Genomic DNA, 15,162 nt, shown 5'->3' on the forward strand with positions numbered 1-15,162 from the left:
TGGGATTACAGGTGCACACCACCATGCCCGGCTAATATTTTTTTTTTTTTTTTTGAGATGGGGTCTTGCTCTGTCGCCATGCTGGAGTGCAGGGGAGCGATCTCAGCTCACTGCAACCCCTCCACCTCCTGGATTCAAGTGATTCTCTGCCTCAGCCTCCCGAGTAGCTGAGACTACAGGTGCATCCCACCACGCCCAGCTAAATTTTTGTATTTTTAGTGGAGACAGGGTTTCACTGTTTTAGCCATGATGATCTCAATCTCCTGACCTCGTGATCCACCCGCCTCAGCCTCCCAAAGTGCTGGGATTACAGGCGTGAGCCGCTGTGCCCGGCCCTTATTTTTTTTTATGGCTGAATAGTACTCCATTGTGTATATGTACCATGTTTTCTTTATCCATTCATCTGTTGATGGGCATTTATGTGGCTTCCAAATTACAAATATTAATTAATACAAGGTGGTTGATCATTTTGTTCAGATTATCTGTGTCTTGACTGATGTTTTGTCTAATTCTATTATATATTGCTGAGAGAGGAGTATTAAAATCTGTGGGAATCTGTCTTCAATGCTGTCAAATTTTGCTTCATGTATTTTAAAACATTGTCATTGTGTGTACATGCTTATGATTACTTTGTCTTCCTAAGGACTTCTACCATTATGAAGTATTCCTGCTTATCTTTAATAATGCTGTTTTTCTTGACATCTAGTAATATTATACTTAATCTTATACCAGTATAGTCATTCCAGTCTTCTATGCTGACTGTATAGTACATCTTTTTCCTTCCTTTACTTTTAATGTATTTGGAGTCTTTATATTCAAAGTGTACCTCTTATAAATGACACGTAGTTGTATCTTGCTTTCTTACCTACTCTGCCAATCCCTGTCTCTTTTTTTGAGATCGAGTCTCACTGTGTTGTCCAGGCTAGAGTGCACCAGCACAATCATGGCTTACTGCAGCCTCAGCCTCCTAGGCTCAAGCCATCCTCCTGCCTCAGCCTCCCAAGTAGCTGGGACTACTGGTGTGTGCCATCACTCCTCGCAAAGTTTTAAATTTTTTGTGGAGATGGAGTTTTGCCATGTTGCCCATACTGGTCATGAACTCCTGGCCTCAAGCAATGCTCTTGAATTAGAACTTTTGGCCTCCCAAAGTGTTGGAATTACAGGCATGAACCACCGTGCCTAGGCTGTCCCCTCTCTTTTAATTGTAGTGCTTAGTCCACTTAATATAATTGTTGAAATAGTTCAATTTAGGTATATCATTTAACTCTTTGTTTTGTTTATTCTCTCTGCTTTTTCTATCTCTGTTTCTTCCTTTCTTTCTTTCTTTTTTTTTTTTTTTTTTTTTTTTTTGAGATAGAGTCTCTCTGTCTCCTGGGCTGGAGTGCAGTGGCATGGTCGTGGCTCACTGCAACCTCTGCCTCTGGGTTCAAGCGATTCTTCTGCCTCAGCCTCCCAAGTAGCTGGGATTATAGGCACCCACCACCATGCCTGGCTAATTTTTGTATTTTTAGTAGAGACTGAGTTTCACCATGTTGGCCAGGCTGGTCTCGAACTCCTGACCTCAAGTGATCTGCCTGCCTTGACCTCCCGAAGTGCTGGTATTACAGACGTGAGCCACTGTGCCTGGCCCCTGTTTCTTCCTTTCTTGCCTGGTTTTGGATCATGCATTTTTTAAGAATTCCATTTTAATTTGTCTATTGACTTGGCTCTACTTCTTCCTATCATGTTTTTAGTGGTTGCTCTAGGGATTATAATATACATTATACAATTTTTACAGTCTACTTAGAGTTCTTTTTTTTTTTTTTTTTTTTGAGACAGGGTCTTGCTTTGTTGCCCAGGCTGGAGTGTAGTGGCTTAATCACAGCTAATTGCAACCTCTGTTTCCCAGGCTCAGTCAATTCTCCCACCTCAGCTTTCTGAGTAGCTGAGACTACAGGCATGTATCACCATGCACGCTCAATTTCTGTTGTATTTTTTTTGCAGAGAAGGGGTTTCACTATGTTGCCTAGGCTGGTCTTGAACTCCTGGGCTCAAGGGATCCACTCGCTTTGGCCTACTGAAGTGCTGGGATTACAGGTGTGAGCCACCACACCCAGCCTTAGAGTTGTACAATATCTAAGTTATTGTACAACTTTTTGTAACATGTAGAAATCCTGCAATCAAATTGATTCATCTTCCATTATTTATGCTATAGTTGTTTTATATATAAATATACATGACACATGTAACATGTCTTAAAATCCTCAGGGCCATGTTATAATTTTTTTTTTTGCTCTAATCAACCATATATTTTAAGGAAATTAAATGAAAAAATTAATCTTTTATATTTATCTAGGTATTTCCCATGTTCTTAATTTCTTTCTAGAGATTTGAGTTTCCATTGAGCTCAGTTCCCTTCAGCCTGAAAACTTCCTTTCACTTACTTTACGATACAGGGATGTGAGTGACAAATTCCCCTAGTTTTCTTTGATCTCTAAATATGTCTTTATTTTGCCTTCATTTTAAAAAAAGACTTTATTGAGGTATAATTTATGTAACATCTCATTTTTAAATGGATAATGAAATGATTTTTAATACATTTATAGAGTTATGACAGGAACTGTGTGGTCCAGAAAGTCAAAGATACTTACTCTGGCTCTTCACAGGAAAAGTTTGCTGACCCTTTGCTTGGCTGTCAGGAGTGGCAGCCTGTTTTCAGAATACATTTTCCACACCATTTACTAAGTGTATTAAATAGCAGTCCAGTGGCTTAAAAGAGCCACTCTTTTAGACAACCTAATTTTGAAGAACTTGCAGCTCCTAGAATCTTCCCATCAGTGTGGTGCTTATTGCATTGTCAGTTTCTATTCTGATCACCGCTTTGAAACGGACTCTTGTGAAAAGGGTAAGACCTGTCCGTGACAGGTCCTCAACAAAGTGGAAGGCAATGAAGAAGATATTGTCTGTATAGTTCAGTCTGTTCCAGGCCACAGAGACCTGGCCTGATTTTGTTAAATATGGAAAAATTGCCTAAGTAATGAGAAAAACCATAAAAAGAACTATTTTGCAAGATTAAGTGCTGTAAATTGGTAATAGCTTGAAAATCCATTCCTCAGTCAGGTAAACTGCAGCTCAGTTTCTTGGTGTGGCAAAATGAGACATTGCTAATTTTAAAGTCATTGAGGTCATAAAAGTTGAAACCATGTATGCAGTTTCTGGTTCAGTAGTTTGAGAGCAGAGATTTCTCAGAGTATCATAGTAAATGGTTTCATACTGAGCCTACTGTAGAAAATAGCAACATTATGTTATTTTGACCTGTTAAGATCTTACATAAATTTTTCAGCCAAATTGAAAAGTAATTACTGCAGAAAGGAAGTGTTAAGTGAGAAAGGAGAGGAAGGAAAGGTAAACATTGCCTTCTGTTCTTCCTCTTCTGCCTGCTGTATAAATATTGAGTGTAGCCTTCAGTCGGAAAAAACAGGTTTGGTTTAATTCAAAATATATGCAGCTGTCTTTTGGTTGTGCAAAGAATAATAGTTGAACTAGAGGTATTGCTCTTAGCCTCTCTTTAACTCAATTATTTCTCAAATTTCTGTTTTATTTTTTGGCAAATGTACAAGTGATTAGACACACTAAAAGTACATGCTAACTTGTTTATTTGAAAATTCACAAAAATGGCTGGGTGCGGTGGCTCATGACTGTAATCCCAGCACTTTGGGAGGCTGAGGCGGGCAGATCAGTTGACGTCAGGAGTTCAAGACTAGCCCTGGCCAACATGGCAAATCCCTGTCTCTACTAAAAATACAAAAATTAGCCAAGCATGGTGGCACACACCTGTAATCCCAGCTACTTGAGAGGCTGAGGCAGGAGAATTGCTTGAACTTGGGAGATGGAGGTTGCAGTGAGCCAAGATTCCACCACTACACTCCAGCCTGGGTAACAGACCGAGACTCCATCTCAAAAAAAAAAAAAAGGTTGTAGAATTATCTTTGCCATATGCCTTTTGAGAAAATTAAACTTGCAAGACAAAAAAAAGCAAAACAAAATGGAAAAACTGTAATATCTAATGCTTTCATTTTATGTACAGTTCCATTTGACTGCCTTAAAGGAACCTAGCTTTGTCCTCATTTTGTATACCTGGGTACTTGGTTAAATATCTTTTAGGTATTTGCTTTTGCATATGATGGGTACCCCATAAATGTTTTTGAATGAATTAATGTTGAAGTGATCTCTCTAATATACAAATTTTTGCCTGTTTAAAAAACAATAGAACTCAACTGGGCTTATGCCTGCAATCCCAGCAGTTTGGGAGGCCAAGGCAGGAGGATTGCTTGAGGCCAGGAGTTCAAGACCAGCCTGGGCAACATACTGAGACCTTGTCTCTACAATAAAATAATAATTTAAAAAAACCCTCAAACAATAAAAACAGTGCATTTAGTAGAATTCGGCTGGGTAACAGAAAGATAAAATACAGACTTATGACCAGTACTTTTCATTAGAGAAAGTTGAGTGAAACAAATTTTAATTTGTGATTGATCGTCATAGGAGTATCAAATAAATAAAAAGAGGCTTATTTGGCTCACGTTTCTGCTTCTGTACAAGAAGCGTGGCACCAGCATCTGCTTCTGGTGAGGGCCTTAGGCTACTTCCATTCATAGTGGAAGGCAAAGGGGAGCTTTTGTATAGAAATCACATGGCAAGAGATGAAGTGAGAGCGAGAGAGACAGAGAGAGGAGGTGCCAGACTCTTTTCAGCAACCAGCACTCGTGGGAACTCAGCTCCTGTTAGGCCCAGCCCCAATATTGGGTATCAAACTTAAACATGAGATTCAGAGGAGATAAACATTCAAACTGTATAGCAGTAAGTTTGTGTAAAAAGTCATATTCTTTTTTTTTTTTGAGACGGAGTCTCACTCTGTTGCCCAGGCTGGAGTGCACTGGTGTGATCTCGGCTCACTGCAGCCTCCACCTCCTGGGTTCAAGCGATTCTTCTATTTCAGCCTCCAGGTAGCTGGGACTACAGACATGATCCACCATGCCAGCATATATATATATATATATATGTATGTATCTTGAGACAGGGTCTCACTCTCTCACCCAGGCTGGAGTGCAGTGGTGCGATCTTGGCTCACCGCAACTTCCGCCTGCCTGGCTCTGTGACATCACTTAACACACTTTCCTGTAACCATGTTTTTGGCTGCTTCTCTGGATAGGTGGTTCAGGCAAGAGCTGTGACTTTTATTTATCTGGTTTACACTCTGACATAGGGGGTTGTATTAAATTGCTCTTCCATTCATACGCGACACATGGAGCTGGGCAGGGCCTTGCTCTTGTTTTTATTCATTTGCTGAATTGTGTGTTGATTTCCTTTTATACTCATACCTTCTTTCCATTCTCCTTTCTCCTTGAGCCACAATTTTGGTATCTTTAATGTGTTTCTTCGTTTTATGTTTTTGTATAATATAGATTGCATTTATGTGTATTGTTTTGTTTTATTTTTGAGACAGGGTCTTACTCTGTCATCCAGGCTGGAGTGCAGTGGCATGATCATGGCTCACTGTAGCTTTGACCTCCTGGGCTCAAGTGATCCTCCCACCTCAGTCTCTTGAGTAGCTGAGACTATAGGTGTGCACCACCACTCCTGGCTAATTTTTGTATTTTTAGTAGAGATGGGGTTTTTCCCATGTTGCCCAAGCGGGTCTTGAACTCCTGTGCTCAACCAATCTGCCTGCCTTGGCCTCTTGAGGTGCTGGGTTTATAGGTGTGAGCTACTGCACCCAACCTCTACCTGTATTTTTAAGTTGTGTACCCTTGAGGTTATATGTTGTTTCTTTTTATTTTTGAACACAGTGTATTTTAAGGTGCTTCCATTTTGGCATTTGAGCATCTAATTTTCCCCTAACTGCTACACAGCATTACATGATGGGTAACCATCACATGGTCCTTCTCCACGCCAGAAGTTTTCTGTATCTTTATCTCCAGCTCTTAGCACAATAGGTTGTTCATAAATGTTTGGCCAATGAGTAAATGAATGAACGTATGAGTGAGTTTTGACAGTGCTTGCTGGGGGGACATCCAGGTAGCAGGGGCAGTGAGAACGAAGACACAAGAGTACAGCAAGTATTTGGAGAAGCAAGCAGTCAGAGTGTGTGTTTCTCACATGCTTGTGCATGCAGGGAGTGGTGGGAGGCTGAGGAAGGAGGAGATATAGTTGGATTTGGGGATGGGTGGTGCTTTCGTGAAGGACAGATATTCGGGAGATACGGTAGAGATATGTCATGTGGATATACAGTTAGGGCTAGAGAGGGAAGAAGTTATAAATCTGTATGGAAGATGTAGTTGTAGTGTCAGAGCACACAAGGACATACGGCATTTCAAGTGATGGTCATTCAGTAGGATAGTCTATCCTTGCTTAGAGGTGTGCTTTTAATTTTTGGAATTTTCCCCATATCTTATTGTGGATTTATCAAAACGTTTGTTTTTTCTTATGCCTTCTTTTCCTACAGCTTTTGAACAAATTATATTCCTGGTGAGCAAGTAGCTAAGTGATATTTAAAACTAAGAAATTTACCCATTGATGAAGATTTCCATGATAATGGATCACATTTATCGGACTTGGCTTCCAGAGAAACTTTAAAGAATCAAACATACTGTATGTGAAGAAATAAACTAGAAAAGTTCTACTGAAGAATATCTTCTTTTTTTTTTCAGATTAACGCATGGAAAATAAAGCTGAATTATGCCTTGCCCCCACCCCTCCATCAAACTGAAGCTTGGCTCCAGGAGGTAGAAGAGCTTATGGATGAAGATTTGTCCGCCTCCCAGGATCACTCTCAAGCCATGACTCTGATACAAGAGAAAATGACTTTATTCAAGGTTGGAAAAGAAAAAAAAAGAGATGTAGAAAAATACATATTTTGTTAGGGATTGTTCTTGAGGAAGACTTTGTCCTAAAAAGAAGAGAAGGATAATAGTGGATATTTGAGGATGGTTTAGAATGATTCCTCTGGGGATTTTTGGGACCTAGAACGTAACTTTACATTCATGACCACTGTGCTAGTTTAAGGTTGAAACAATTAGGATAGAATCTAAATAAGGATAGAGTTCTAAAGCAACTATAAATAAAGTCTGACCAAAAGAAAATATCAAGGGGTGGGAGGGTGGAGAAGGGGGAGCCTGATTTAAAATTTGAGAGACTGGGTTCTCACTAAAATGACATGAAAAAAATTATGTGAGATTTCTGGTATTTGAACCTACAAAGGAGTGGAAAATACACTAATAAATAAAAGATTGTAGTAATGGTTTTACTAAAGAAACTATGGTCTGCCTCTGTAAAATGTTCAGATTTGAAACATTTATGATGAAAAATATTTTTTTTGAGACGGAGTCTTGCTGTGTCGCCCAGGCTGGAGTGCAGTGGTGCAATCTTGGCTCACTGCAAGCACCGCTTCCCGGGTTCACGCCATTCTCCTGCCTCAGCCTCCCAAGTAGCTGGGACTACAGGTGCCCACCACCACACCCGGCTAATTGTTTGTATTTTTATTAGAGACGGGGTTTCACCCTGTCAGCCAGGATGGTCTCAAGCTCCTGACCTTGTGATCCGCCTGCCTTGGCCTCCCAAAGTGCTGGGATTGCAGGCTTGAGCCACCATGCCCGGCAGAAAATATTTATTCACAAAATCTTAGTTAAAGGGGGTAGTTTCATCCTAGGCAATATAGCAAGACCCCACCTCTACAGAAATTTTTTTAAAAAGCAAAATTAGCTGGGTATTGTGCTGTGTTCCTGTAGACCCAGCTACTCAGGAAGATGAGGTGAGAGGATCCTTTGAATCCAGGAATTCCAGGCTGCAGTGAGCTATGATCACGCTATGCACTCCAGCCTGGGTGACAAGAGCGAGACCCTGTGTCTTAAAACAATAAAAAAAAGTGGGTTGGGGGGAGGGCTTTATGATTTTTTTTTTTTTGAAAAAAAGATGTAATGCAAGTGAGATTGACAAACCCTTAATTACAGTGTTTGGCAATAAATATCGTTTATGTCATGCTGAATTTCTTTTCAGAGCCTGATGGATAGATTTGAGCATCATTTGAACATTCTCCTTACCTTTGAAAATAAGGATGAAAATCACTTGCCATTGGTACCACCTGACAAATTGGAGGAAATGAAAAGACGGTGTGTAACACTACCATTTCACAGCTGCTGGTACTATTCACGTTTGAGTAACAACTGATACTGCAGGGCCTGCAAAATACAGATTTTTAGATAATTTTTACCAAGTATTCTCCTTTAAATCTTGATAACAGTATCTTCACATTTTATGTAGTAGTAACATTACAGGTATTATGCCAACGTACCTCCTTTTTTATTGAATGGTAGAATATGGTGATGGAGAACATTCAGAAACTGAGCTCTGTATCTTGGTTTTGGATAAGTTACTCTCTTTTTGAGCATGTTTCCACCTTTGTAAATTTAGGTTAATGATAATTGCCCTGTCCAGGTCTCACCAGGAAACTGGATCAAATGGGAGGAGGGATATGAAAGCACTTTATAAACTGTAAAATACTATAAATATTGGGATTATTTAATTCATTATCTTTTCTTATTACTCAAAAACAACCTCTTAGAATAATAAGAGGGTGTTAGCTTTAATAATGAAAACTTTTAATATATAAACTTAGATTATAGTTTAATTAAGTTATATGGAAGTTTTCAGATTTAGTAAACTACTTCATAGATCAGCATTTTATTACAGGATTTGTCAGTTGGAGAATAGTTTATTCAGAAAATGTCCTGTTTTTGATGTTTTTACCTTAGAAATGGTTGTTATATATCTAGTCACAGTATTTGTTTTACAGTGTTTAAAAAAGAAAAGAAAATGATACATCTGAGTTCCATGTGCTTAAAAGAAAAAGTTAAAGCCTCAATATTTTTTAAAATGCTGAACAGATTTCTCACATTTGGTCAATAATATCAAGTTAAATTCCAAAACCTGTACTGTTTTCCAGAATCAACAACATTTTGGAGAAAAAATTTATTCTACTTCTAGAATTTCATTACTACAAGTGCTTAGTTCTTGGTTTGGTAGATGAAGTGAAATCAAAATTGGATATTTGGAACATTAAATATGGGAGCAGAGAATCTGTGGAATTATTGCTGGAAGACTGGCATGTAAGCTTTTTAATTTTGTGTCTTAGGCAACTCTTCTCCATCTCTGGGTGCTGTGTTTGCATTTTTCCTTGGCATGATTTCCCATTAACTCTTCGGGTTTTGAGATGGGTTTTCTTGGTAGATTTCATTAGTTTAAATATTGCAAGGAGAAAAGAATTACAGAGAGTCAAACAGCAGCGTAGGAAAGAGTAAAAATATAGAAAATATCACTACTTACTACCCAAGGGGAGATTAAGAGTTAACCAGGTCTATTAATGTAATATAAAAGGTTTCCATGCTTTTTTTCATTAAAAATTCCTCTTTCACTTACTTGAAATGTTAATTTTTGTTTCCTTTTCAGATTCATAGTTTCGTGCAGTAATTACATTTTTCTTAAAACATTTTGATCTTAGCTTACTAAATTTTACTAGCTAGGATAAACAATACATTTTCTCTTTTTGTCTTGAGGCTTTCCTTTTGGGTTTAGCTCTTCTAATTTATAGGAAAAAATGTTTGAAGTGACTTGCATATAAGCGTGTTCACATCCAAGTTAAAACTACAGCATCGCAGAAATGTCAATTCTACATTTAGGCTTTGTCCTTCTTTTTGTTTCCCTCCTTTTAGAGATGAAGTGGGGTGGGACTGGGCGCGGTGGCGCACACCTGTAATCCCAACACATTGGGAGGCCAAGGCAGGTGGATCACCTGAGGTCAGGAGTTTGAGACATGGCGAAACCCTGTCTCTACTAAAAATACAAAAATTAGCTGGGCGTGGTTGTAGCCACCTGTAATACCAGCTACTTGGGAGGCTGAGGCAGGAGAATCACTTGAACTCTGGGAGGTGGAGGTTGCAGTGGGCCGAGATTGTGGCACTGCACTGCACTCTAGCCTGGGCGACAGAGCAAGACTTTGTCTAAAAAAAAAAAAAAAAAAAAAAAAAAAAAAGAAATGAGGGGGGAAAGAAAAATCCAAGATTGTAAGTTTTATTGTAAAAATTTAAAAAAAAGATAAAGAGAAATTTACTTCCAGTTTATGACTTAAACACTCTAAGTTTCCAAACAGGAAGCATCATTCTAAACTAGGCTAGATTTTGAGTATTTCTTTTTCCTTGCTTGAATTTTCATTTTTCTATTTAAATATTCATACTATTGGCACTCATAAGTATACAGTAAATATGAATTTTGAATTAGCTTAGTATTTTTTCCATAACAGAATTTGGTTAATGGTAGTTTCTGAAATGTTTTTGTGTGATGGATATCTTTTTGTAACATATGCTAATATATCTTAAAAAAATTACTCTATTAATAAAGCATGTGAAATAAGAGCAACTGACACAATTATGTAATATTAAGGAAATGTGCAAAGTAGGAGATCCTGAAATTAAATACTTAACTTGCCTTTTTTCCACAAGAGGAAAACCATTATAGCACCACGTCACCACATTAAGATCAATTTTATCAGATGTCAGACCTATTTAATGTTCACACTCAGCTTATGTCTCCTAGATTTTCACCATCCTTCTTCCTCTTTTCCTACCAAATATGTAGTATTAAAGCCCTAAAGAAATTTTGGTAACTATGTCCTTCATTGAATGGCTGTATCTCACTATCTGGATTTCTTGGCACAATTTTAAAAGTAAAAACTGTCAATATATTTTTTGTTTTCTTCCCAGAAATTTATTGAAGAAAAAGAATTCCTAGCTCGACTTGATACTTCTTTTCAAAAATGTGGAGAAATTTATAAGAATTTGGGTAAAGTAGTTCAGTTACTTTTTGATGGAATGACTGTCACTCAACAATGATGTTTTATCTGTTGTGCTTTCTATATAATGTTTTAGAAATTAGTTTTATATGCGTGTTTTCCTGGGAAAATTCTTGCTTTCACTTTTAATATTGTCAGAGTACATATTATTTTGCTGCTGTCAATTAATATGCAAATATTTTTAAATAGTATTATTAATAAAAAACTGTTTTCTAAGATTACTTTTTTGTTTTGTTAATATTGTAGCTGGAGAATGTCAGAATATTAGTAAACAGTATGTGATGGTGAAATCTGATGTTTGTATGTATAGAAAAAAAATATATAATGTGAAGTCCACTCTACAAAAAGTGCTGGCATGTTGGGCTACTTATGTGGAAAACCTTCGCTTACTAAGGGCTTGCTTTGAGGAGACAAAGAAGGAAGAAATTAAAGAGGTATTTGCAGTCTAATAACATCTGCTCAATTTTATTTTTTAATTGTTTTATTTTGTGACCCTCATTTTCAATCCAAAGATGAGAAAACAGAGAAGAGTACGCCAGTGTTTTTGGAAAATTCTTCAAGGTCTTGGAAAGAATTTAGTTTCTTCCCGATATAATTGCCAAGAGGTAGTTTTCTCCACTGGTTTATATATACATGGTCACACATACACGCCCCCACTTCCCACACACAGAGCTTTCTTAAGGTATAATTTACATACAGAGTAATAGCTTTTGGGAGATGTTTTGCTAAGCTCTTTGGAGAGGAAATAAGACTTAATGTACTGGCTAGCTTATAGACACAGTTAAAATAAACTACTGTTCAGAAAGTTTTATTTTTCCATTTGGTTGAAACCTTTCAGCTCTAAAATCTTCCTGAGTTTCTAGAGGAAGAAAATCAAGATACCTTAACTTATGTGTAGAGGTGTGGAAGAACTGTCAATGTAATTCATTATTGTTTTCATGTGTTATTCATGTAATAATCTGTTCTATGATTATCTGAGGTGGTTTTTCCTTCTTTCATTTGTTTTTCTCTGTTGCAGATGGCCAGATAGCCTTTCATATTAAACATTTCCAAAATAGAAACTTAAATTAATAGAAAATAGATTATTTGTGTTAAAGTAAAATTTGTTATAATGGTAAGAATGCAAAAAAGAGCATTTTAGAGGTTGAGTCATCACTTCTGTCACCTATGTTAGTACTAGAAATTCAAATCTTCGTCTTCCAACAGTCCTCCTGTCTTTAAAGATCTTCTATAAAAATGTACATAACTCAGAGAAAAACACTCTAAGGTTGTAATACCCAAACTGCTAAGAAACCCTGAGCCACCAGAGAGAACTAAGAACTTACAGAACACTCTAAAATTTGAAGGAGACACAACAACATCCATCTGTTGGGCACTATGCTGCTACTAAGTTGTTGAACTTGACTACTAAAAATGGGAACTGTTAGATAACATTTCTGGTCTAGAGACTCTCTGAAAAAATTAATGAGACAGTTAAGACTCCATGAACTAAATAAGTCTGGAAACCTCTGCTGGAAGTTCATCAGCCACATAGAAAGAGAGATCAGATGCATCATAAAAGTCCAGGACCAGGAGTGATGACAGACAGCTGGCATTCGCCAGTTAGCACTTAGGAGTGAAGAGCTAGACCAACAGGGATGGCAGACTCCTCGAAGGTGAAAGTCAAAGTCTCTGCAAAGAATGTTGCTTAGAATTAGTCTTGGTGCTGAGGTTGCAATGACCTTGATTGAGCCACTGCACTCCAGCCTGGGCAACAGAGCAAGACTCCATCTCAAAAAAAAAAAAAGCCTTGGTGAACATTTATTATACATAATAGAAAGACAATATTGTGTCATTAAGATAGTATGTTGCTTATGTGTTATGTAGGTACCCTTTGAGACATTAGCCCAGTGGAATCTAGAACATGCTACTTTAAATGAAGCAGGAAATTTCTTAGTCGAAGTCAGCAATGATGTGGTTGGATCATCTATTTCTAAAGAACTGAGAAGGCTGAATAAAAGATGGAGAAAGTTGGTTTCAAAAACTCAACTTGTAAGTTCTTTTGATTGGTTGCAGCTTTATTTAGATAGGATTCATGTACCATACAATTTACTCATTATAAGTTCATAACTGATTGATTTCTGGTATATGCACAGAGTTATGTAGCCATTACCATAACAAATTTAGAACATTTTTATTACTTCATAAGGAAACCCTAGAAGTCACTCCCTATTTTCTTCCAACCCCCACCCCCCGAGCCCTGCGCAACCACGAATCCACTGTCTTTCTATAGATAAGCCTATTCTGGACATTTCACATAATGCAATCATATAATATGTGATCTCTTGTGACTGGCTTATGTTACTTGGCATAATATTTTTAAGGTTCATCTGTATTATAGAATGTAATCGTACTTCATTCCGTTTTATTGGCAAATAATAATTCATTGTATGGATATACCACATTTTGTTTATCCATTCTCTAGTTTATACACATTTGAGTTCTTTTCACTTTTTGGATTTTTATGAACAATGCAGCTATGGACATTCATGTGGACACATGTTTTCTTTGAGTGTATGCTCAAGAGAGCTTTCAGTTCTTGAATCTTTCTTGAGTATATGCCTGAGAGATCTTTTAATTCTTGAACCCTTTTTACTGTAGAGCTTTCTAGTTGAAATTCACTTACCAGGAAGGAAAAACAAGCATTGTTTTGCCTACTAGATTTTCAGCTCATTGAGAACATACACTGAGCCTTATGTATCTTTATATGTAGCATAGTGCCTCATAAAAGCAGACTTTTTATAAAATATTTTTTCAACTGATTCTTAACAATTTGAGATGTAGGTGTTTTATGTGAAATGCTCATATTTTATAACACTGTTGTAGTTTAATCCTAAACATATATTTGAATATATTACGTCCACTTACTGTTTGTAATGTATATTAGCATAAAATAAAAATATGAGTATTACATTTCATGAAATTATTTTGTATAGGAAATGAACCTGCCACTGATGATAAAAAAACAGGATCAGCTCACTTTTGACAATTCTGGAAATATTCTTTCTAAAGAAGAAAAAGCAACTGTTGAGTTTTCAACAGATATGTCAATAGAACTTCCTGAAAATTATAATCAAAATATAAAGGTAAAATAATCATACTTTGTATATTTCACTTGCAAATAGAAATAATTTAACTTTGCTATTAAAAAAAAAAGATATTGCCGGGCATGGTGGCTCATGCCTGTAATCCCATCACTTTGGGAGGACAAAGCAGGTGGATTGCTTGAGCTCAGGAGTTCGAAATCAGCCTGGGTAATGTGGCAAAACCCTGTTTATACCAAAAATACGAAAGATTAGCTGGACATGTGTTTGTGCACCTGTGGTTCTAGCTACTCGGGAGGCTGAGGTGGGAGGATTGCTTGAGCCTGGGAGGTGGAAGCTGAAGGTGAGGCGAGATCGTGCCACTGCACTCCAGCCTGGGTGACAGAGTAAGACTCCCGTCTCAAAAAAAGAAAGAAAAGATATTGTTGAGTTGGTGGTAAATGTGTGGATTGCTAGGTAACATTTAAAGTATGGTCATTTCCTAGGAAAATGCTTAGATGTTTTCCCTTGTGAAGTCTTTAGCATGAAAGTCTTACTTATTACACTTACTGTGCTCTCACAGACACACAGAGCAGTCCTGACTCTGAGCAGTGTCAAATGAGTTGTTATTTTCTTGTTACTACTTCCGACTGGTGCACAGAAATTGGCTACCTTTAGGCTAGCCCCTGGCCTCCATGTGTCTTGCTTCCTTTCTGTAAAATGGGGGAAAATATTCTATTTCTTCCTTGTTTTGTTGGGTAATTTGGAGGATGACTTTAGAGTCATCCTCCCAAGTATGGGAAAAGAACAAAAAATAAATTAAAAATCATATACTTGTAAGATATAACACCTATGGCTTTGGAAATGCTCCACCTTCGTGGTAACTTACACAGCTTTACTTAAACTACTTTTAAAGTGGCTCGGACCTACTGGCATGATGGAGTGCCAGCATTTTCCTACTGTAAGAATGCCTACTTAGAAAATCTGGAAAGATCTGAATTTTTGCAGTGTGTTTAAAATACTAGAGTCTTCTGATACATTTAAAATGTGATCTGACCAGGCAAGGTGGCTTATGCCTTCAATTCTAGCACTTTGGGAGGCCAAGGCGAGAGGATTGCTTGAGCTCAGAAGTTCGAGACCAACCTGGGCAACATAGTGAAACCCTATCTCTATTTAAAATAAATAAAATAAATAAAACAGTGACCTGATTAAAAACAA

At 37.4% G+C, this 15,162-nt stretch overlaps 1 protein-coding gene across 2 annotated transcripts in view; it reads left to right on the forward strand.

The window, feature by feature from the left end:
- Positions 1-15,162, forward strand: part of SYNE2 (spectrin repeat containing nuclear envelope protein 2) — a 376,334-nt gene that overhangs the window by 119,273 nt on the left and 241,899 nt on the right. For both annotated transcript variants that reach the window (XM_030811980.1, XM_030811985.1), the window contains exons 12-18: positions 6,690-6,854; positions 8,035-8,147; positions 8,981-9,143; positions 10,794-10,872; positions 11,129-11,316; positions 12,749-12,913; positions 13,858-14,007. In XM_030811980.1, the coding sequence (XP_030667840.1) occupies positions 6,690-6,854; positions 8,035-8,147; positions 8,981-9,143; positions 10,794-10,872; positions 11,129-11,316; positions 12,749-12,913; positions 13,858-14,007 (1,023 nt within the window). The remainder of the gene's footprint in view (positions 1-6,689; positions 6,855-8,034; positions 8,148-8,980; positions 9,144-10,793; positions 10,873-11,128; positions 11,317-12,748; positions 12,914-13,857; positions 14,008-15,162) is intronic.

Source organism: Nomascus leucogenys, chromosome 1a (assembly GCF_006542625.1).
Source record: "Nomascus leucogenys isolate Asia chromosome 1a, Asia_NLE_v1, whole genome shotgun sequence".
Classification (NCBI taxonomy): domain Eukaryota; kingdom Metazoa; phylum Chordata; class Mammalia; order Primates; family Hylobatidae; genus Nomascus; species Nomascus leucogenys.